Source organism: Sinocyclocheilus grahami, unplaced genomic scaffold (genome assembly GCF_001515645.1).
Source record: "Sinocyclocheilus grahami isolate Dianchi unplaced genomic scaffold, SAMN03320097.WGS_v1.1 scaffold1054.1, whole genome shotgun sequence".
In the NCBI taxonomy this organism is placed as follows: domain Eukaryota; kingdom Metazoa; phylum Chordata; class Actinopteri; order Cypriniformes; family Cyprinidae; genus Sinocyclocheilus; species Sinocyclocheilus grahami.
In genome coordinates this window covers 104,566-127,602 of record NW_015506233.1, presented here as the reverse complement: position 1 = coordinate 127,602, position 23,037 = coordinate 104,566, and the positions used below count along the sequence as shown (strand labels likewise).

Genomic DNA, 23,037 nt, shown 5'->3' with positions numbered 1-23,037 from the left:
AAACTAAACTATATAAAAACTAAATAGAAATGTGTTCACAAAATAAAAACTAAACTAAAACTAACAAAATTATTAATGAAACTAATAAAAACGAAACTAAATTTTATTGCAAATTTGAAAACGATATTAAAATAAAACGAATTTAAAAATGCAAAACTATAATAACCTTGGTCTCCAGCAACATTTCCAGTTTTTGTTGTTGTTATATATATATATATATTTTTTTAAAGAATTCTCTTCTGCTCACCAAGGCTGCATTTATTTGATCCAAAGTACAGCAAAAACAGTAAAATGTTGAAATATTTTTACTATTTAAAATTGCTTTATATTTTAATAGATTTTAAAATGTAATTTATTCCTGTGATCATACATGGGTAAATTTTCAGCATCATTTCTCCAGTCTTCAGTGTCACATGATCTTCAGAAATCATTCTAATATGCTGATTTGCTGATTATCAATATTTAAAACCATTGAGTAATTTTTTTTTTTCAGGATTCTTTGATGAATAGAAAGATCCAAAGATCAGCATTTATCTGAAATAAAAAAACTTTTGTAACATTATACACTATTCCATTCAGTATCATTTTTATAAATTTTTTAGGAAAGAAATTATAGAAATTAATACTTTTATTTAGCAAGGATGCTAAAATTGATCAAAAGTGATGATAAAGGCATTTATAATGTTACAAAAGATTTCGAATTCAGATAAATAGTGTTCATATCGATATCGGAATTATATCGTATCGACCGAAATTAAGAAATATATCGTGATATCAATTTTGGCCATATCGTCCAGCCCTACGCGTGGAGTATATATAAAAATATCTGTTATGTGAAATAGCTTATTCAAGACCGTACTATATAAAAAAATAACATGCAATTTTCATGATCCCTCTTATTCTGTCAAAATTATCAACATTTTGCATATTCTGCAAAGGGTGTGTAAACTTATGAGCACAACTGTATGTTTGGCTAGCATTGTCACAAACAACAAAATGTTGTTCCTCCTGGTTCATTTTGCTTTTTCTTTTGTTAATAATTCATATAGCAGCTAATTTCTTTTGTTTAAGTTTGACGGTAGTTTGTATTTGGCTTTTGTTTTGCAGGGATTCTGATGGGAGCGTTTATCAAGATCATCGAGTCGCAGCAGTTGGCCAACTGGAAGGTATGATCATCTCGTCATCGCTATAAACCACAGATGAAGCTCTTTGCTCTGTCTGAAGGATTGGTTTTTGCCCCGTTTATTCCTGGTATTAACATCAGCCTTTGGTAATCCAATCACAAGTTATCCTTTAGACCTGCTCCCATCTCTTGTGATCACTTGTGATGGGATTTCAGCAGGTTGTGGAGGCTCTTATCTTACTAAGCCAGTGTGTTTTTGCATGTTGATATAAGATTTGTTGAAAAAGTGCTATGAAGTTTTGTTCATGTGCACTACTGTGCAAAACTTAATTTTTTCAATGCTTCAGAGTGCAGTCAATTGATAAAAAGTGACAGTAAAGACTTTTACAAAGGCAATGCACTGTGAGCACCACGTCTGTGATCAAACGTTCCTACTAATAGCAACCTTATGTCCTCAAATATGAAACAGTGATGAACTCTATTTGTTCGTGAGAGTGGTGAAAAAAAGAGATCGGTGCAAATACACTGAGGAGTGGCCAGCGAGCCATTGCCGTTGTGGCCTTGCCTTGGTCTAGACATCCAACCTCAGGTTGACGCATGGGAATGGCATATGAACATGAATATGTTATTTAACATATGATTAGGAAATCACATGTTTGCAGTATAATGCCAGCTAATAGCTATAATGTGCATTATGTGCATTTTACAATAGTAAACACATTCCATTTGTAGATTGCAAATATTTATTTATCAGGTATGGCACACAAATATAAACTAGGGATAATAAGGCAGAATCTCTTAATAATAAAAATAACAATAATAAGTTGTCCAGCCATTTGTTACATTAGTTCAGTGATCAAAGATATACGTATTGATATTGAGAATTACCATGGAAAATAACCAGAATTAAGAAAAAAAAAAAAAAAAAGACAGCAATCTTGACAGTAATGAGATTCATTCCAATGTAACCTGCGCATGATTTAATGAGATTTTCCTAAACTTGCTGGAACTTTAGCTTTGCAAGCAGAGGAAATCTTTCCATGTGCCGTACATCTTTCTCTCCGGTGCCTCCCCCTTCCCTTCCTCTCTTTTTTCACTCTCTTTCTGTCTCCGGTTTCATTCTCTCCACATCCCAGTGTCTTTGTTTCTTTCTCTAGCTCCCATTTTCCTCTCATGCCTGCCTCTCTTTTCTCTTCCTCTCTCCACTTTTTCATCTCTCGCTCTCTCTGTTTCGGGCCTTAATTAACATTTTTGGCTGGGATGTGAGGTGATGCCGGCCTCTGTGAGTACAGAGCTTCCTTTTGTTTCAGGAAGTCTAAAGGTCAAGAGGGCCCCTCAGTTCTCTGTTTCAGTAACCAGAGACCCTCTCGATGAACAGCTCAACTGGAGCGTGTCTCTGCTTCATTCCCTCTAAACTGCTCTTCAACTCTTTATAGAGCACTGCTTCTAGAGATGTGGCGTGAGCAGGTGTTTCTAGTCGGCACATAATGTACAGATCTCCATATTTTAAAAACCGACTAGTCTTTCTGGCAGCCAACTAGTCGGTTTTGAAAATATGTAATTTTGCAAGACAGTATGTAAATGTGGCTCATCTGAGCACAGCCAGGTGCTTTTCTTAGGGCACCGTCAGTAACAGCTGAACAGAACAGAATGCATAATTTTTTTAAAAGTGCAATTATTTTTAACTTTCTATATACACACCTTCTGAAAAGTGCAGTCCTCATGGCGTAAGACTCTCAAAAAAATAATGCAATGGCCAAAGACTTCTGTCTGTTTTTATCTGTGCTCTACACGGTATAAATGTACAGATGCAACTGTACCGTGTTTTACCGTGAACACTGTCTAACACGGGGCTGTCCAAACTCGGGCCTGGAGGGCCGGTGTCCTGCAGAGTTTAGCTCTAATCCTAATTAAACACACCTGAACCAGCTAATCAAGCTCTTTACTAGGCATAGAAACTTCCAGTCAGGTGTGTTGAGGCAAGTTGGAGCTTAATTCTGCAGGACACCGGCCCTCCAGGACTGAGTTGGGACAGTCCTGGGGCAAGTTCAAGCTCAAACCAGTGTGCACCGTTTTGCTACGGTTTCCGGTTTGAACCACATGTTTCCTGGAAACGGTGTGCAACGGTGTGCAACGGGGTTTGAGATGCGTTTTCTCTTGTTTGGTGGGTGTGTCAAACATGTCAGCCCAATCAGCAGCAACATGTATGTAAACCACGCGGTATTAAAGAGACAGCTCGCACAATGTAATTAACATCCAAATAACTTCACAAGAGCAAGTATATTGTTTGCACATGCTTATTTATATTAAAGGCAAAATAAATGAAATAATAAGGGCACAAGTGTAGATCTGGAACTTCTTTAAGTCTGTCTAAATATCATTTAGTAATTGCAATGTCTTCTGATCCATATCCTTTCCTTCGGAAGGTGTGCTAGACACTGATTAATGTAACATAAAAATACTATACATATTTTGCTATTGTATTATGGAGTGACACTTTAATAAACTTTTCTATATCCCTCTGATTATATAATGGTAAATATTACAATATCATAGCACAACAACAGTGATCAGCAATAATGATAAGCCTAATACTCACAATAAAAATAATACGGTCATATAGATCATAACACAGTCTCAGAGGTAAGAAGTGGATTATCCTTCGCCTGAAATGTTTGTCTTTTCATCCTGAAAAGACATTCTATATATATGAATATATACACTGCCGTGTGTTGTACATGTGATGTCCATGTTTGGTGTCGGCTGAAATCAAGCCCTAGTCGGCCGATACGTTGTCTGCTGTCTACAAAGGCTCCTGAGGCAGCATGCTAACAGAAGTCGAACCTGTTAAGTGGTTGATTTGAAGCGCTTTTCGTGTGCAGCTCCTTTTAATACTGCTCACATGAGACATTCCACAAAAGACTTACTCACACCAAGAGTGAATATTCCCCTCCATTAAAGGGACCGTTAACCCAAAAATAAAAGTGTTCCAAACACACAAGGCTTTTGTTCATTTTCAGAACACAAAGGAATGCATTTTTAATGAAACCCGAAAGATTTCTATCCCTCCATTGAAATTCCATTATACCAAAACTTCCAAAAAAGTTCACGAAGACATCATAAAAATAAACCATGCATCCAAATGCGAGTTCAAAGTTTATATGTGAATACAAATCTAAATTATATTTGTTCATCATATAAAGTGATGGTGTCTCTGCAGAAGACTTGGGATAAACCGCTCGATTCATATGCATTGCTTTTAAGATTTCAGTCACACTTTATTTTAAGGTCAATTTCTCGCTTTTAACAAACCATTAACTATGACTTTTGCCTCAATAAACTCCTAATTTACTGTGAGCAGAAGAAGTGCTGCATTATCACTGATCGTTGTGACGTGCTGGAGCTCTTGGTTAGCAGCCACCAGCCACTAACTTTAGCTCTCATGCAGAGCCTTGGGTTCATGTGCTTTAACATCTACACAAATCCTAATTCCTCTAATATTCCCGGGCTGTTCTGAAGACTGGTCCCATGAATTGTTCGAAACTGTTATGAACCAAAAAGTAGCTTTTTTCCCCCTCAATGATTGCCAAAAGTGTTAGATCATTGTGGAACTGAAAGAGAATGTGGCGCAGCAAGGCTTCTCTGCACAGGAACTTGAAGAATGAGAGCATGCAAATGACGAAATGTGGTGCACTGGTGGTTACATGCATGAAGTGTGTCTATGTGCCTGGCATCATTTTCACAGAAACAATTCTGCTCAAGTATAATGTATGTATTTACATGCACATGCATCTACAGTGGTGTGAAAAGGTTTTTGCCCCCTTCCTGTTTTTTAAATTGTTTGCATATTTGTCACACTTAAAAGATTCAGATCATCAAACAAATGTTAATATTACACAAAGATAATGCAAGTAAATACAAAATGCAATTTTTAAATGATTATTTCATTTATTAAGGGAAAAAAACTGTCCAAACCTACGTGGCCCTACGTGAAAAATTAATTGCCCCCTCCTGTTAAATCATGAAAGAACTGCAATTAACCACATTATTTTAGAAAGCTGAGTTAAATTTCACTAGCCACAAGCAGGCCTGATTACTGCCAGACCTGTTGAATCAAGAAATCACTTAAATAGAACCTGTCTGACAAAGTGAAGCATGCTTAAAGAGCAACACATCATGCCGCGATCTAAAGAAATTCAAGAACAGATGAGAATCAAAACAGTTGACATGTATCAGTCTGGAAAGGATTATAAAGCCATTTCTAAGGCTTTGGGACTCCAGCGAACCATGGTCAGAGCCATTATCCACAAATTGAGAAACCTTAACTCCTTCCCAGGAGTTGCCGGCCAACCAAAATTACTCCCAAGAGCACAACGACGACTCATCCAAGAGGTCATAAAAGAACCCAGAACAACATCTAAAGAACTGCAGGCCTCACTTGCCTCAATTAAGCTCAGTGTTCATGATTCAACAATAAGAAAGAGACTGGGCAAAAACGGCATCCATGGGAGAGTTCCAAGGCAAAAGCCACTGCTGACCAAAAAGAACACAAAGGCTCGTCTCTCATTTGCCAAAAAATATCTTGATTATCCCCAAGACTTTTGGGCAAATATTCTGTGGACTGATGAGACAAAAGTTGAACTTTTTGGAAGGTGTGTATCTGGCACACATCTGGCGTAAAACCAACACAGCATTTCATAAAAAGAACATCATACCAACAGTCAAACATAGTGGTGGTAGTGTGATGATCTGGTGCTGCTTTGCACCTCCACAGCGATGTGAAAGACTCATTGCCAGTTATCACAAACACTTGATTGCAGTTGTTGCTGCAAAGCGTTGCACAACCAGTTATTAGATTTAGGGGGCAATTACTTTTTCACGTAGGGCTAGGGAGGTTTGGACAGCTTTTTTCCCTTAATAAAAGAAATAATCATTTAAAAACTGCATTTTGTATTTACTTGCATTATCTTTGTGTAATATTAAAATTTGTTTGATGATCTGAATCTTTTAAGTGTGACAAATATGCAAACAATTAAAAAAACAGGAAGGGGGCAAAAACCTTTTCACACCCCTGTATGTACACACATGCTCACAAACACATAGGCAGGGAAAGTGTTTTATACAACACATTTCATTCAGAATAAGTAATTCAGAGTGTCTTACTGTACATGAGAATAAAGAAAATACTGAAAATAATCTTTATATATAAAGTTTAAAATAATTTGTTTTAATTAAAAATTATAATGTGAAAATAATGAAAGAACAAATAACGAAACTAAAATGGACCACAAAACCAGTCATAAGGGTCAATTTTTTGACATTTAGAATTATACATCATCTGAAAGCTGAATAAATAAGCTTTCCATTGATGTATAGTTTATTAGGATAGGACAATATTTGGTACAACGATTTGAAAATCTGGAATTTGAGGGTGCAAAAAAATCAAAATACTGAGAAAATCATCTTTAAAGTTGTCCAAATGAAGTTCTTGGCAATGCATATTACTAATGATAATACATTTTTGATATATTTACGGTTGGAAATTTACTAAATATCTTCATGAAACATGATCTTTACTTAAAGGGGTCATATGATGCGATTTCATTTTTTCCTTTCTCTTTGGAGTGTTACAAGCTCTTGGTGCATAAAGAAGATCTGTAAAGTTGCAAAGACTAAAGTCTCAAATCCAAAGAGCTATTCTTTATAAAAGTTCAGAGTCTGCCACGCCCTCCTAAAACAGCTTGTTCTAACACACCCCCACATGTCTAAGTCACTATGTGGGAAGATTTGCATAACGCCGCCTGTCCATCGTATTAACAAAGTACGCCTCACTAAATCATCAGAACTCTCCTTCTGTCTTCCAGAAAGTCTTTTAGACGATTGTACAACCCCTGGTGCTGAAACCTATATGCAATCTCATCCTCATTCTACATATTTCCACTGAAAGAAAAATAGCTGTGGGCAGAAAACCGACACCAGCTTCTAAAACCTGCTGGTCTCGAACCAGGAGATATAAACTACTATTATTGGCCATGGGTGGTATAATGTCCTCAGAAAAACAACACCTCAGATTACCTCAAAACGTTGTCAATTCAAATGCAGACTGGTTGAAAAGAGGTTTGTAGACACTGTTTTGAAGTACTTCTCTGTACTGACAGTCAGGGAAATTAAAGAATTTTAGTTTTCTCCATGAAAAAGTCATAGACGGAAAGAATCTTAAAGGGTTTTTTTAATAATCTTAATAGCCTCTAGCCATGCGCTCTTACAAGTTCTACATGTTACAGACATTTGTAGGAAACACTAATTAAATAAAAACAATTAATCGTTTAATAGGGTAGCAAACCATTTGCGAATAATGTCTATTTTGTATATAATTTTATATAATGTTCTTATTCTGCAGGGTAGTTTTTTTCTAAAACATAGGCTTGATCGTGTTATTCGCCGTATGTTTGCATTTTTATTTTTTTCTAATGCATAGCTCAAAAATGTTTAATTAGCAAGAAATTGCAACATTTAATAGCATACTGTATATTATTAATGTGTCACTTAACATCAATAAGAATCAGATTTTTTTCCATTACCAGGGGTGCACATAAGTGGTGTGCATGTGCGACCAAAATAACAGCTGCAATTCCATTCGATTACCAATCGAACTGAATGCATAAATCTTTCGGTTTCAGAGCAGGATGCGAAACTGTGACATTCACTGACGTGCTTCACTTGGCAGCCTTAGATGTTTTACAGCACTTGATAGCACCAGCTTCTAAAACCTGCTGGTCTCGAACCAGGAGATGTAAACTACTATTATTGGCCATGGGTGGTATAATGTCCTCAGAAAAACAAAACCTCAGATTACCTCAAAACGTTGTCAATTCAAATGCAGACTGGTTGAAAAGAGGTTTGTAGACACTGTTTTGAAGTACTTCTCTGTACTGACAGTCAGGGAAATTAAAGAATTTTAATTTTCTCCATGAAAAAGTCATAGAAAGAAAGAATCTTAAAGGTTTTTTTAATAATCTTAATAGCCTCTAGCCATGCGCTCTTACAAGTTCTACATGTTACAGACATTTGTAGGAAACACTAATTAAATAAAAACAATTAATTGTTTAATAGGGTAGCAAAGCATTTGCGAATAATGTCTATTTTGTATTTGAATTGGTTGCCCTCAAGCCATCAACTTTTGTTAATTTTTATAATGTTCTTATTCTGCAGGGTAGTTTTTTTCTAAAACATAGGCTTGATCGTGTTATTCGCCCGTATGTTTGCATTTTTATTTTTTTCTAATGCATAGCTCAAAAATGTTTAATTAGCAAGAAATTGCAACATTTAATAGCATACTGTATATTATTAATGTGTCACTTAACATCAATAAGAATCAGATTTTTTTCCATTACCAGGGGTGCACATAAGTGGTGTGCATGTGCGACCAAAATAACAGCTGCAATTCCATTCGATTACCAATCGAACTGAATGCATAAATCTTTCGGTTTCAGAGCAGGATGCGAAACTGTGACATTCACTGACGTGCTTCACTTGGCAGCCTTAGATGTTTTACAGCACTTGATATACAGATTTTCACAAGGACTAAGGAACTGGGAGATTATGACTGTGGATTTGGATCAGGGCGGCCGGGCCAATCCTGAATTTGCTGAGCACCACTAAATCAGATCCATATTTAACATGAGCTTTTCTATCTTTATATCCAGCTCATACGTATGTGTGCATTTATACACTACATATATATATAGTGTATACATATTCTAATTAATAATACTATATTATATCTCCCATTAAGCGCTGTTTGAAATGACTTTTTTTTATTTTTGTGCATGTGTAGTTTCACATACATGATTAATATCAGTCCACGAGGCAATGCATGCCATCATGCTGGTTTTGTTGTAGCAACACGATTGCATCCAGCTGTCGGTGTGTGTTTATGTAGAAACTGCTAATTCTAATGCAATATCAAAACCTCATCATTAACCGCTGAGCTCATAGGGAGAGGTAATGTGGGAGGAGTTCTTGGCCTTACGTACTGGGACGTAATGTTCTTAAATGTTTTACAGAGCATTTGTCGATGGGCCATTTGGCCCTCATGTTTCCTGTGTTTTCGTAGACTTGACTCAGGTGTTCTCGGTATGAATGTGACAACATGACAGCTTCATGTATCTGGACGAAGTCATGTTACAAACAAGTTTAACAGGAAGGGTGAGCCATGTGGTCTGTTGTAGCACATACTGACGCTCATGTATCTTTAGTCGCTCAGTGTGGCTTTGCAGTGGCTATGTCATGTGTTCTTGACCTTTGCAGTCTCCACCTGTCTCTTCTTGTCTCCTTTCGGTCTTGTCTCATTTCATATAGCTACATCTCTTTTTATTTTTCTCTCGTCACGTCTCGTTTGCTCACTCATCATCTCTACTCTCATCTCAGGTCTCTGATTTGATTTGGTCTTGTCTCTCTTCACTTTTCAAATCATCTCTTTTCTCTTTTTGTTTATTCTCTCTTCTCGTCTCTTCCATTCCAGTCTTGTCTCGCGTCTTCCTCTTGAAGTCTGTTTGTGACGTTTCTAGTTCTCTGGTCACTTCTCAGCTAGTCTCTTTTGCCTTGTCATGTTTCTCATCTCTTTCCATTAATGTTTTTTATTGTGTCTCTCGTCTCTTCGCATCAAGTCTCTTATTTTCTTGTCTTTTGTCTCATCTTGTCTCTTATCTTGTATCTTCTCATTTCAAATGATCTGGTTTCTCTTCCAATGTAGTCTTGTTTCATGTCTTCTTATGTTTGACCTTTGCAGTCTCCATCTGTCTCGTCTTGTCTCCTTTCTGTCTTGTCTCATTTCATATAGCTACATCTCTTTTTATTTTTCTCTCTCGTCTCGTCTCATGTCTCGTTTGCTCACTCATCATCTTTACTCTCATCTCTTGTGTCTGATTTCATTTGGTCTCATCTCAGCTTGTCTCCACTTTTCAAGTCATCTCTTTTCTCTTTTTGTCTCTTTGTCTTTCTTTTTGTTTATTCTCTCTTCTCGTCTCTTCTTCGTCTCTTGTCTTTCTCTTGTAGTCTCTTTGTGACATTTCTAGTTCTCTAGTTGCTTCTCATCTCTTGTCTCTCTCATCGAGTCTCTTTTGCCTCGTAAATGTCTTCTATTCTGTCTCGTCTCATCTCATACTTTGTCTTCTCGTCTTCTGTCTCATCTTGTCCCTTGTCTCTTGTCTTTCCTCATCTAGTCTCTTTCCCCTTCCTCATCTCATCTTGTCTCTCGTTTGGTCTCTTCTCATCTCTGTCTTCTCTTGTCCTCTCATGTCTCTCGTCTCGTCTCCTCTCAGCTCAGCTCCAGTGTGTACGCTGGCTGTTTCCCGTGGTCATTGTGAGTGTGTACAATGACTGTCTCCTGAGAGTTGTCTGGTAAAATGATCTCATTCTTTATTGATGAGTCTGCAGAGCTGCTGTTTGTGTGTTTCCTAGAAAGCAGTAATTCCTCTCTGGGTGTAGTTTTACACCCGTGGGCCAAACTGTCCTGCACGATAAGATATGTGTTGATCTTTATAATCAGCTAGTACAAATCGTATAGATATATAGCTGATATATAGCGTTGTTGCTAAAATGGTTGTCTCCGCACAATAATACATTCTTCCAAATACAACAGTCAACACAAATTCTTCCATAAGCACTAATTCATAATCATATATATGTGAATTAAATTCTATTATCACATTTTGCTATCTATAGGACGCTCTGGGTCATTTGTCTTGTCATGATATAAAGGGATGGTTCACCCAAGAATGAACATTTTCTCATGATTTATTCATGATGGTAGCCATTGACTTGCATAGAATGGGAAAAAAATACCATGGAAGTCAATGGCTAAAGGCGATTGTTTGGTTTCCCGTATTCTTCAAAATATCTTCTTTTTTTGTTCATCAGAAGAAAGAAACCGAACAAGTTGAGGGTGAGTAAATGATGACCGAATTTTCATCTTTAGGTGAACTATCCTTTTAAAGTAGGAGGAGATTTCCAATGCATTGATCTACATCATAAGCCAGTGAATCTCAACCTTTTGGCGTACCGGACCCCAGTCCAATTCAGAACCATCCTCAAGGACCCCCAGAACAACATTGACTCATCTATGTATCATTTGTGTCTTTGTGAGGACCAAATGCAGTCAAGTATAATTCAAGTTAGCTGACTCGTCCAGTATTTGGCCATATCATCAGCTATATTGGATTTTTTGTTCATGGGAACATGTCATGACAAAATATACAAAATTTATACAAAAATTCATACTTTATACAGACCCCCTGGCCTTATGTCAAGGACCACTAGGGGTCCACGGACCCCTGGTTGAGAAACACTGTCATAAGCCTAGCTGATAATATCAAGTTAGTTATCAAACATTAAAGAAAATATAGATGAGTGGATTATTTAATTTAAAAAATCTTACCGGCTGCTCATCCTTGTGGTTTTATTATCATTCTGTGCTGTAATTTGTTCAATATTGCCAGTTCATTTGATATCGGATGCTCAGGCTGCCAACATTCGACCGTTTGTTTTAAGAGTCTCAGTCGCTGAATCTCTTTATTCTTCAAGCCCTGAATTTTTGCAGTATGTATTGTTCAAGTTGGAAGCTGTTAAATTGACACTCCAGTGTTTGACATATGTTGGCGCCCATGTACTGTATGTACAGTAGATAAGAGATGTATTGTGACTCTACTGCCCCCTGTTGACCAAATGCAAGCTGTTTGTTAAAGGTCAGGACGATCGGTGGGTCTGTTAGATAAATAAATAATCAGAGGATGGTACAAACAAGATGCACATAATTCAGTTAATCATTTGACATGACAGCATTCAATTTTGTGTATTTAAAATATTTACAAAACTCTAATTGTAAATTGTTCCAGTACCAAGGAAATATTGTGTACAGGACGTGCAGGCCGTGATTTAAAATTTTGAACAATTCAGTCCTATTCTGCTTTAATTGTCAGTCTTTATCGTGTTAGCAGATGTGAGCTGTGGTCGATGTGTGTATTTCAGTACAGCGGAGGGCTTTGCAGGCTCAGATGTCTCTACAGGCTGGGAAACCTTCATGCAGGCACTCGGCTACTTCCTGAAGATGTTCTTTGGGTCGGCCGCTTTGGGCACACTCACTGGTCTCATCTCTGCTATTGTATCCTTATGATTTTGTGTGTTTTAATGTTTTTAATGATTTTTTTGGTTTAGTGGTTTTAGTTTTATTAATACATTTATTATTAATACATTTATTATTAATACAATTATTTATGTTGCATCATTAATTACATAATCATTAAGGGATTAATATGTGCTTTATAAGTACTAATAAACAGCCAATATGCTAGTAATATGCATGCTAATAATAGTGAATATACACTACCGGTCAAAAGTTTGGGATCAGAACGATTTTTAATGTTTTTTACAGGAGTTTCTTCTTCTGCTCATCAAGGCTGCATTTATTTGATAAAAAATACAGGGAAAAAATGTAATATTGTGAAATATTATTATGATGTAAAATAAAGTTTTTCTATTTTGATATACATTAAAATATAATTTATTCCTGTGATGCGCAGCTGTATTTTCAGCATCATTCCTCCAGTCTTCAGTGTCACATGATCTTCAGAAATCAGTATAATATGCTGATTTATTATCAGAGCTGGAAACTGTTGCTGCTTCATAATTTTTTGGAAGCTGTGATACTTTATTTAGGTGAATAAAAAGTTAAAAAGAAGAGCATTTATTTAAAATATAAATCTTTTCTAACAATATACACTACCGTTCAAAAGTTTGGGGTCAGTAAATATTTATTATTTCTTTTTTTGAAAGAAATTAAAACTTTTATTCAGCGAGGATGTGTTAAATTGATAAGAAGTGATAGCAAAGATTTCTATTTTGAATAAATGCTGTTCTTTTTAACTTTTTATTCATCAAAGAATCCTGAGAAAACTATCGCAGTTTCCAAAAAAAATATTTGGCAGCACAACTGTTGATAATGCTAATAATAAATCAGAATATTATACTGATTTCTGAAGATCACGTGACACTGAAGACTGGAGTAATGATGATGGAAATTCAGCTGCGCATCACAGAAATAAAAGACATTTTAAAGGATATTAAAATAGAAACCATTCTTTTATATTGTAATAACATTTTGCAAGATTTTTTTCTGTATTTTTGATCAAATCAATGCAGCCTTGATGAGCAGAAGAGACTTCTTTAAAAAACATTACAAGTCTTACTGATCCCAAACTTTTGACCGGTAGTGTATGTTACCTTTTCAATGTTTACTTTCATATCTTTTGCACATAGTTGTTTATTTTAAGACGTCCTGTGAGATTATGTTTCTGAATGAGAGCACGCAGGTTCTGAAACACTTCGACCTGAGGAAGACTCCGTCTCTGGAGTTTGGGATGATGATTATATTTGCATACCTGCCGTATGGTCTCGCCGAGGGCATCAAACTCTCCGGTGAGTTAAAAACACATCTTGATGAGTTTAATACTGTTTTATCAGTTTCAGGGTTAATTCATCAGAATTGATTTCTTTCTGTCTGTAGGTATCATGGCCATTCTGTTCTCCGGTATTGTCATGTCTCATTATACTCATCATAACTTATCGCCAGTCACTCAGATTCTCATGCAGCAGACGCTTCGAACCGTGGCCTTCATGTGCGGTGAGTACCTCACACGACCCACTGCTCCACAGAGGAGATCTGCTGTTAACATGAACCTAACTCTTCTCTTTTCTATTTGGATTCCACAGAAACATGTGTGTTTGCGTTCCTGGGCTTGTCTATCTTCAGTTTCCCTCATAAGTTCGAGCTGTCGTTTGTCATCTGGTGTATAGTACGTGTCGCCGAAGTGCTTGTTTTCACCCGATTGTCTCGCTCCAGAGCATTATTACTCTTTCTGCTCTTCAGTATCTGATAAAACATGAATGCTTGCTGAACGTGTGATTCGTCACTGGCTCTTTGGAATGCTGTCTGATGTCACTTATAATAAACAAGACAAGTTGATGATGGATATAATGTTTATCAGTTTAATAATTCTGAATGCAGTCGTTTGGGTTTCTCATGAAGTGTTCTCCTGTCACAGGTTCTGGTTCTCGTCGGTCGGGCTGTGAATATCTTCCCCCTCTCCTTTCTGCTCAACTTCTTCAGAGATCATAAAATCAACCCCAAAATGATGTTCGTCATGTGGTTCAGTGGTAAGATGAACTTAAGTTTCCGTGTGGTTTGAAAGCTTGAAGTGAGTTAATTCTTATGCTTTCACGTTTTTATGCTTCAAATATTTACTTTATCCGATATCATATTCACACACAGCATCTAGTCACTTATTCCTTCTTCACCATTTTAAATTACATTTTAGTAGTGCATGTCAATTGTTTTATAGTAATGTGTACATTTTTCGAAATACTGATTTTCCGTCGAGTCATAAAACGCATGTGTGATTGACTCGGAGCACACGTGATGTGCTCAGGTCTGCGGGGGGCGATCCCCTACGCGCTCAGCCTTCATCTGGGTCTGGAGCCCATAGAGAAGCGGCAGCTGATCGGCACCACCACCATCGTCATCGTGCTCTTCACCATCCTGCTGCTGGGGGGCGGGACCATGCCCCTCATCCGCATCATGGACATCGAGGAGAGCCAATCACGGCGCAAGAACAAGAAAGACATCAACTTGAGCAAAACGGAGAAAATGGTGAGAGAGAGCGGTTATCTTTATCATTTTCTTTTCAAAAGAGGAGCGTCTTGATTTAAAGGCAATGGGTCTTATTGATTGAATTTACTCATAAATTTATGAGAGTAATTTGCATGTAAAAGGGACCTTTCTGAAAAATCCACCAGATTTACAGAAGTTTCGTATATGCTCATTCACAGTTTGTCAGGTGTGACATTTATTTATAAAATAAAAAACAACACAAAAAGTGGGCGAAATACGAGGGCCCAGACCAGTGGCGGCGTTTCTCGAAAACCTGTGGCCATCCATACAGCGACAACACGATTTAGACCTTATTAATAGTGCATCATGCACTTTATCAAATTCACAGTGAACAGATTCAAATATAAAAAAACAGATGTCTTGCCTGTAGTTTTTATTGCGTACGTGGGTGGGTAGCTAATCAAAAAGACGCGCGAAAACTGATGCAATAAACTGCAACTGCGCACACTCCACACAGAAAGTTATTACTTTTGCAATAATGCATACATTTATATTATTTTGTCAAATCTGCTGTTATGATTTCTACGTTGGTAAAATAATAATAATAAGGAAACATTTTAATCCTGAAGCGGGATCCAATCAGAGAAGTTGCTGTTGTCATAACAGCCCGCTACGAAGAACTGTCACTGTTAGAAACCTCGACCTAGCAATGTTCAGATTATCTTTAAAGGGTTAGTTCACCAAAAAATGGAAATTAGGCTGCGTTTTACTCACCCCCGAGGCATCCTAGGTGTATATGACTTTCTGCTTTCAGTGAGAGATGCTTTAGTGACACTGAGTGAGTTTGGAAATATGGTTTTTAATTGGTAAAATTGCTCTGTTTGTTTATTTATTTATTTATTATTTTGATTTTGTGTATTAGCTCTGTAATGTTTTGAAAAATGGTGTAAATTAAAAGGGGTTTAAAAGTCAATCTCTCTCTCTCTCTCTCAGGGTAACGCCATTGAATCTGAGCATTTGTCGGAGTTGACCGAGGAGGAGTATGAAGCTCAGATTTTTCAGAGGCAGGATCTGAAGGGCTTCCTGTGGCTTGATGCCAAGTATCTGAACCCTTTCTTCACCCGTAGACTTACACAAGAGGTTAGACTGCTCATAACCTTCATACACATTAGTCCAGTTGTACGAAAATAAATAAATAGGGTTCGTGATCTGTTATTCGTCCTTCCTCTCTAAGGACCTGCTGCATGGGCGGATCCAGATGAAGACACTCACTAATAAGTGGTATGAGGAGGTGCGTCAGGGTCCGTCCGGCTCTGAGGATGAGGACGATGAGGCAGAACTGCTCTGAGACAATCTTATGAGGAGAGATGTGGCTGAATCAGAACTCAGATGAGCCATTCTCACATCATGTGGCACCAAGTATACGGACTGAACCGCACCGTGATGGGCCTCTTTGGTTTCACACAGAAATAAATGAGGAAATGAACAGGCGTATATGTGGTGCAAAAGGCCTGGGATTGTTATATGTAACAAAAGAATAAAGATGGAAGGCTAAAGAGAATTTGAGGCAGAAAAAAAAAAATTAACAGCAATATTGAACACATTTCTGTCATTTTTTTTATAGGTTGAAACACCGTAATGTAACACAATATTCTTGCACTACGTTTTTTTTTTTGGTGGTTTCGTTTCACATACAGGCAAATGACACCAATGAATGTTTGTGTTCTGTAATTAATTTAACAAACATAACCTATTTTTCTTTCTATGAAATATTTATTTGTGTTGTCTTTATAAATGGGAGTAAAAGAGTATTTTATAATGTATCTCGACACTGTATTTTGTAGCAGACTTGAGTTTATAATTAATTCTAATGAAGTTGTGAATGAAGGAATTATATCTGTGCATTATTCATGTGTTGTATGCACAAAGCTGCAGTGGGAAAGTGGTGTAAAAAAACATGCGAATAAATGATGGATTCCAGTAACTTGCGTGTGGTTCAACATTGTCCAGTCCTTTGTACATTTGCTCCTTAATGTAGAAGCACAACAGACATCAATTTTAAGCTTATTGATAATTAACAATATATAAAGAGTGATAAAATGCTAAGATACAAGCCAGGCAAGCTCTGGTCAATGCATTTCAATACAATTAAGAACACTTTTTGATCACAGATACTCAAAAATGTTTTAATATTTTTAACTACACTCTAAAAATGCTGGGTTAAATATAACCCAGCGCTGGGTTAAAAAGGGACAAACCCAGCTATTGGGCTGTTTTGACCCAGCGGTTGGGTTGTTTTGACCCAGCTATTGAGTTGTTTTGACCCAGCGGTCAAAACAACCCAATAGCTGGGTTTGTCCCTTTTTAACCCAGCATTTTTTTAGAGCGTATCATTCAAGCATTTAACTGGTCATTGAGTCCGTATGTAGATTATTAAACAGTTCTGTAATGTCGGCTGTAGGTGTGTTTGGAGGTCCAGTTTATTTAATAAGTACAAAATATTAATCAGTCATTCAACATTTATTTCTATAGCACATTTAAAAACAACACAAGTTGACCAAAGTGCTTTACAATTTCTGGCAACATTGTTGACTTGACTGCACAGACACTATTGGAAGAGAGTTGAAATGAGCTGGACGATGACAACACTGAATCAACAATAAACTGACTTTATCTGATAAACTGACTGTTTTCTATTGCACCTTTGCATTATCAGCACACGTTTGTCCTGTATAACACTGTACAGCTGCTTTGACACAATCTGTATTGTGTAAAGCGCTATTATATAAAGAAAGGTGACTTGACTCTCACAAAATTACAAAACACCTACACACAAATACATTAAAACACAAAACTCATCATTCTTCAGTCTCCATGCACTTAAGGACGATTAATTGCAACAGAGTAGAGGTGCGTCTTCAACATCAATTTAAAGTAGTCCATAGGCATGGCACAGCCACTGAAGACACAATCTCCTTTTCAACCGTGATTTTGGGACATTTAAGAGGAAAATCTGAGATGATCTTAAATGTCTAGCAGGATGATGATGCTGTAACAGACTGGAGATATACCTTTAACAAAACCTTATATTGATCTCTAAAATCAATAGGAAGCCAGTACTGGAGAGATACTGGAGCATTTATTTGTGCCAGTCAACAATCTGCACACTGCATTTTGCACCAACTGTATCCGTGAAAGCAAGATCTTAGATATCCCCAGATATAAAGAATTACAATAATCCAGTCTGGATGAAATAACTCATGAATCACGGTGTCCATATCTTTAAAAGATAAAAAAACTTTGCAATTTGGCAATGCCCCTCAATTGAAAAAGCTACATTTTACCACAGCTTTAATTTGTTTATCAAATTTCAGCTCAGAGTCAAAAATCACACCTAGGTTCCTCACCTGAATGTTAAGATTGGGGGCTAATGGCCCAAGATGTAGTGAAAGCTGTTTGGCTAACTTCAATGGACCAAAGATCACCACTTCAGATTTTGACTCATTAAGCTGCAGGAAACGCGATGCCATCCACACCTTTATTTCATCCAAGCAATCAAACAGAGATGCAAGTTTGGAGTCATTAAGTTTCAACGGTAGACACAGCTGGGTATTGTAGGCATAACAATAATATGCCACATTGTATTTTTTTAGAGATTAATCCCAGTGGGAGCATATATAAAGAAAACAAGACAGGGCCAAGACAGGAACCCTGAGGAACCCCAGAAGCGATAGGCTGAGAGGAGGAAATAGAGCTCCCTAATTGCACTGCAAAGGTTCTCTCTTGCAAATATTATGAGAACCACTTTAGTGCCTGCCTCCTGATACCACCCCACTGACTCAGACGGTCAAGAAGAATCCCATGATCCACAGTATCGAATGCTGCACTAAGATCACGAAGCACCAAAACAGCACAGTTCCCAGTGTCTACCGACAACAACAAGTCATTAGTCACTTTGAGAAGAGCAGTTTCTGTGCTATGCTGAGATCTAAAACCAGATAGAAATGTATCATACATTTTAAAAATGTTTAAAGTTGATTAAGCATGACCTTCTCCAATATTTTAGCTAAAGACAGCAATTTTGAGATTGGTCTGTAATTATTCAGGACTGATGGGTCCAGACCATTAGAAGAGGCTGCACCAGGGTGTGCTTAGAATAGGATGGAACTAATCCCTCTGAAACACTATTGACAGAATCGTGGAACCCCCCATGTCCCAGACCTGAGATAACAAACGGGGCGAAATAACCGCTCACAAACTGCAAAGTTTTGGGAGTGACATCTGCATATAAATGCAGCAAAAATATGTCAAAGTAGATGTAAATTAAGGCTAGAGCACCCTCACTAATTTCAGAAGCACCCTCAGTGATTTGATTCTGGAACTGGGCCTGTCTGTAAATGGAGAAGTAAGAGAAATTATAATTTTATATATTTCTATATTATATTCATGTTTACCCCATATATTAAAGCCTTGTGAGTAGCGCTCTAACCCGATGTAGGATGCACTTTTTTGACTTTCTCAGTTTGTGTAAATCCACATCGAGTTCAGAGTGTAATTTTGTTTTTCAACATTAATTTCATACTCGTCTAGTACAAATATGTGTGTTATTCATAATTACAGTGTAAACTTTTTTCTTTATTTACCCCAAATGAATAGAAGTGAAATGTGACAAGATGCCCCATAGGTGGGGCACACTATAACATCGGAGGGACACGTTGTAACACAGCTTAAAATGTTATCTGATTTAATGAAAAAAAAAAAATTTATAATAAAAATAAAATAATGACATTTAAAAAATGTTTTAATTAATTTTGGAGTTTGACAAGGAACACGAGACAGACAAGCAAAAATGCTTTATTTCTTGAAATAATTTCTGTACTAATAATTTAACATACAGACCACAGATGTTATGACAGGAGCAACTTCATTTACATTAAGGGCAGTAAACTAAAAAAAGTAAGTGTATAAAAGGTTTGAGTTTAGGATGTTTGGGGTTCATTCTGACTCTGATGACCCAAAGGTACAACATGCACTCTGTCACTGCTATGCTGTAATAAAAATGCTCATTGAGATCTTCAACGTCCTCATAATTGTTTATTACAGTAGCATAGTTAATAGTTTAATAATAGCAGGGCACACAAACGCAGTGTTACAACGTTCCCAATCTGTGCAACTGGAATTTATAACGGCTTAGTTTCTTCTAAGCCGTTTAAAGAGACTGCTAAATAACAGATTGGAGATTAAAATAATAGCAGATTTGTCTCAGTTTAAATAAACACAAAAAATTTTGATGGGAAATTTACTTCAGTCAGCAATGTACTTTTGCTATGGTTAAATAAATGTTCGATACTGTTCTTCAAAATATTTTTGGTACATTTTCCTCTATATAGTTTTGATATGGCAACTAGTTTTGTCATGCTAGCATGTGTGGAAATGTTTAAACCATGTGTGTTACAACTAACCCCGTGTTAATTTGGCCAAAGAAAACTTGTAAAATCAGCATTTTTCTATATTAATTTGTGCATTTTGGAAATGTTTATTAAAGGTGCAAAAAGTCATAACTAAAAATCTGAAAAGAGGTCAATATTTAACTTTTACAGGCAGCATTTTGTGTGTATGGTTCTAATTTCAATTTTGGCTTTCAACATACAGTAGCATTTAAAATACAACAACCATTCTTTTTTTCTTTATCCCCCCCCCCCCCCTTTAACTGTATCCGTGAAAGCAAGATCTTAGATATCCCCAGATATAAAGAATTACAATAATCCAGTCTGGATGAAATAACTCATGAATCACGGTGTCCATATCTTTAAAAGATAAAAAAACTTTGCAATTTGGCAATGCCCCTCAATTGAAAAAGCTACATTTTACCACAGCTTTAATTTGTTTATCAAATTTCAGCTCAGAGTCAAAAATCACACCTAGGTTCCTCACCTGAATGTTAAGATTGGGGGCTAATGGCCCAAGATGTAGTGAAAGCTGTTTGGCTAACTTCAATGGACCAAAGATCACCACTTCAGATTTTGACTCATTAAGCTGCAGGAAACGCGATGCCATCCACACCTTTATTTCATCCAAGCAATCAAACAGAGATGCAAGTTTGGAGTCATTAAGTTTCAACGGTAGACACAGCTGGGTATTGTAGGCATAACAATAATATGCCACATTGTATTTTTTTAGAGATTAATCCCAGTGGGAGCATATATAAAGAAAACAAGACAGGGCCAAGACAGGAACCCTGAGGAACCCCAGAAGCGATAGGCTGAGAGGAGGAAATAGAGCTCCCTAATTGCACTGCAAAGGTTCTCTCTTGCAAATATTATGAGAACCACTTTAGTGCCTGCCTCCTGATACCACCCCACTGACTCAGACGGTCAAGAAGAATCCCATGATCCACAGTATCGAATGCTGCACTAAGATCACGAAGCACCAAAACAGCACAGTTCCCAGTGTCTACCGACAACAACAAGTCATTAGTCACTTTGAGAAGAGCAGTTTCTGTGCTATGCTGAGATCTAAAACCAGATAGAAATGTATCATACATTTTAAAAATGTTTAAAGTTGATTAAGCATGACCTTCTCCAATATTTTAGCTAAAGACAGCAATTTTGAGATTGGTCTGTAATTATTCAGGACTGATGGGTCCAGACCATTAGAAGAGGCTGCACCAGGGTGTGCTTAGAATAGGATGGAACTAATCCCTCTGAAACACTATTGACAGAATCGTGGAACCCCCCATGTCCCAGACCTGAGATAACAAACGGGGCGAAATAACCGCTCACAAACTGCAAAGTTTTGGGAGTGACATCTGCATATAAATGCAGCAAAAATATGTCAAAGTAGATGTAAATTAAGGCTAGAGCACCCTCACTAATTTCAGAAGCACCCTCAGTGATTTGATTCTGGAACTGGGCCTGTCTGTAAATGGAGAAGTAAGAGAAATTATAATTTTATATATTTCTATATTATATTCATGTTTACCCCATATATTAAAGCCTTGTGAGTAGCGCTCTAACCCGATGTAGGATGCACTTTTTTGACTTTCTCAGTTTGTGTAAATCCACATCGAGTTCAGAGTGTAATTTTGTTTTTCAACATTAATTTCATACTCGTCTAGTACAAATATGTGTGTTATTCATAATTACAGTGTAAACTTTTTTCTTTATTTACCCCAAATGAATAGAAGTGAAATGTGACAAGATGCCCCATAGGTGGGGCACACTATAACATCGGAGGGACACGTTGTAACACAGCTTAAAATGTTATCTGATTTAATGAAAAAAAAAAAATTTATAATAAAAATAAAATAATGACATTTAAAAAATGTTTTAATTAATTTTGGAGTTTGACAAGGAACACGAGACAGACAAGCAAAAATGCTTTATTTCTTGAAATAATTTCTGTACTAATAATTTAACATACAGACCACAGATGTTATGACAGGAGCAACTTCATTTACATTAAGGGCAGTAAACTAAAAAAAGTAAGTGTATAAAAGGTTTGAGTTTAGGATGTTTGGGGTTCATTCTGACTCTGATGACCCAAAGGTACAACATGCACTCTGTCACTGCTATGCTGTAATAAAAATGCTCATTGAGATCTTCAACGTCCTCATAATTGTTTATTACAGTAGCATAGTTAATAGTTTAATAATAGCAGGGCACACAAACGCAGTGTTACAACGTTCCCAATCTGTGCAACTGGAATTTATAACGGCTTAGTTTCTTCTAAGCCGTTTAAAGAGACTGCTAAATAACAGATTGGAGATTAAAATAATAGCAGATTTGTCTCAGTTTAAATAAACACAAAAAATTTTGATGGGAAATTTACTTCAGTCAGCAATGTACTTTTGCTATGGTTAAATAAATGTTCGATACTGTTCTTCAAAATATTTTTGGTACATTTTCCTCTATATAGTTTTGATATGGCAACTAGTTTTGTCATGCTAGCATGTGTGGAAATGTTTAAACCATGTGTGTTACAACTAACCCCGTGTTAATTTGGCCAAAGAAAACTTGTAAAATCAGCATTTTTCTATATTAATTTGTGCATTTTGGAAATGTTTATTAAAGGTGCAAAAAGTCATAACTAAAAATCTGAAAAGAGGTCAATATTTAACTTTTACAGGCAGCATTTTGTGTGTATGGTTCTAATTTCAATTTTGGCTTTCAACATACAGTAGCATTTAAAAATACAACAACCATTCCTTTTTTCTTTATCCCCCCCCCCCCCCCCCCCCCCCCCCCAT

The 23,037-nt window shown here is 36.8% G+C and overlaps 2 protein-coding genes across 2 annotated transcripts in view; both read left to right on the top strand.

The window, feature by feature from the left end:
• Positions 1-1,351, top strand: part of LOC107566187 (sodium/hydrogen exchanger 8-like) — an 18,946-nt gene extending 17,595 nt beyond the window's left edge. The window contains exon 4 of the mRNA XM_016251561.1: positions 1,108-1,351. Within this exon, the coding sequence (XP_016107047.1) occupies positions 1,108-1,172 (65 nt within the window). The 3' untranslated portion in view covers positions 1,173-1,351. The remainder of the gene's footprint in view (positions 1-1,107) is intronic.
• A 5,579-nt stretch (positions 1,352-6,930) lies between these two features.
• Positions 6,931-16,775, top strand: LOC107566186 (sodium/hydrogen exchanger 8). The gene is made up of 9 exons (XM_016251560.1): positions 6,931-6,944; positions 12,152-12,284; positions 13,492-13,597; positions 13,686-13,802; positions 13,892-13,974; positions 14,224-14,335; positions 14,608-14,828; positions 15,783-15,929; positions 16,024-16,775. Exons 2-9 carry the CDS (start codon positions 12,204-12,206, stop codon positions 16,135-16,137), a joined length of 981 nt encoding a protein of 326 aa, XP_016107046.1. The 5' UTR covers positions 6,931-6,944; positions 12,152-12,203; the 3' UTR covers positions 16,138-16,775.
• Positions 16,776-23,037: the final 6,262 nt, after the last annotated feature.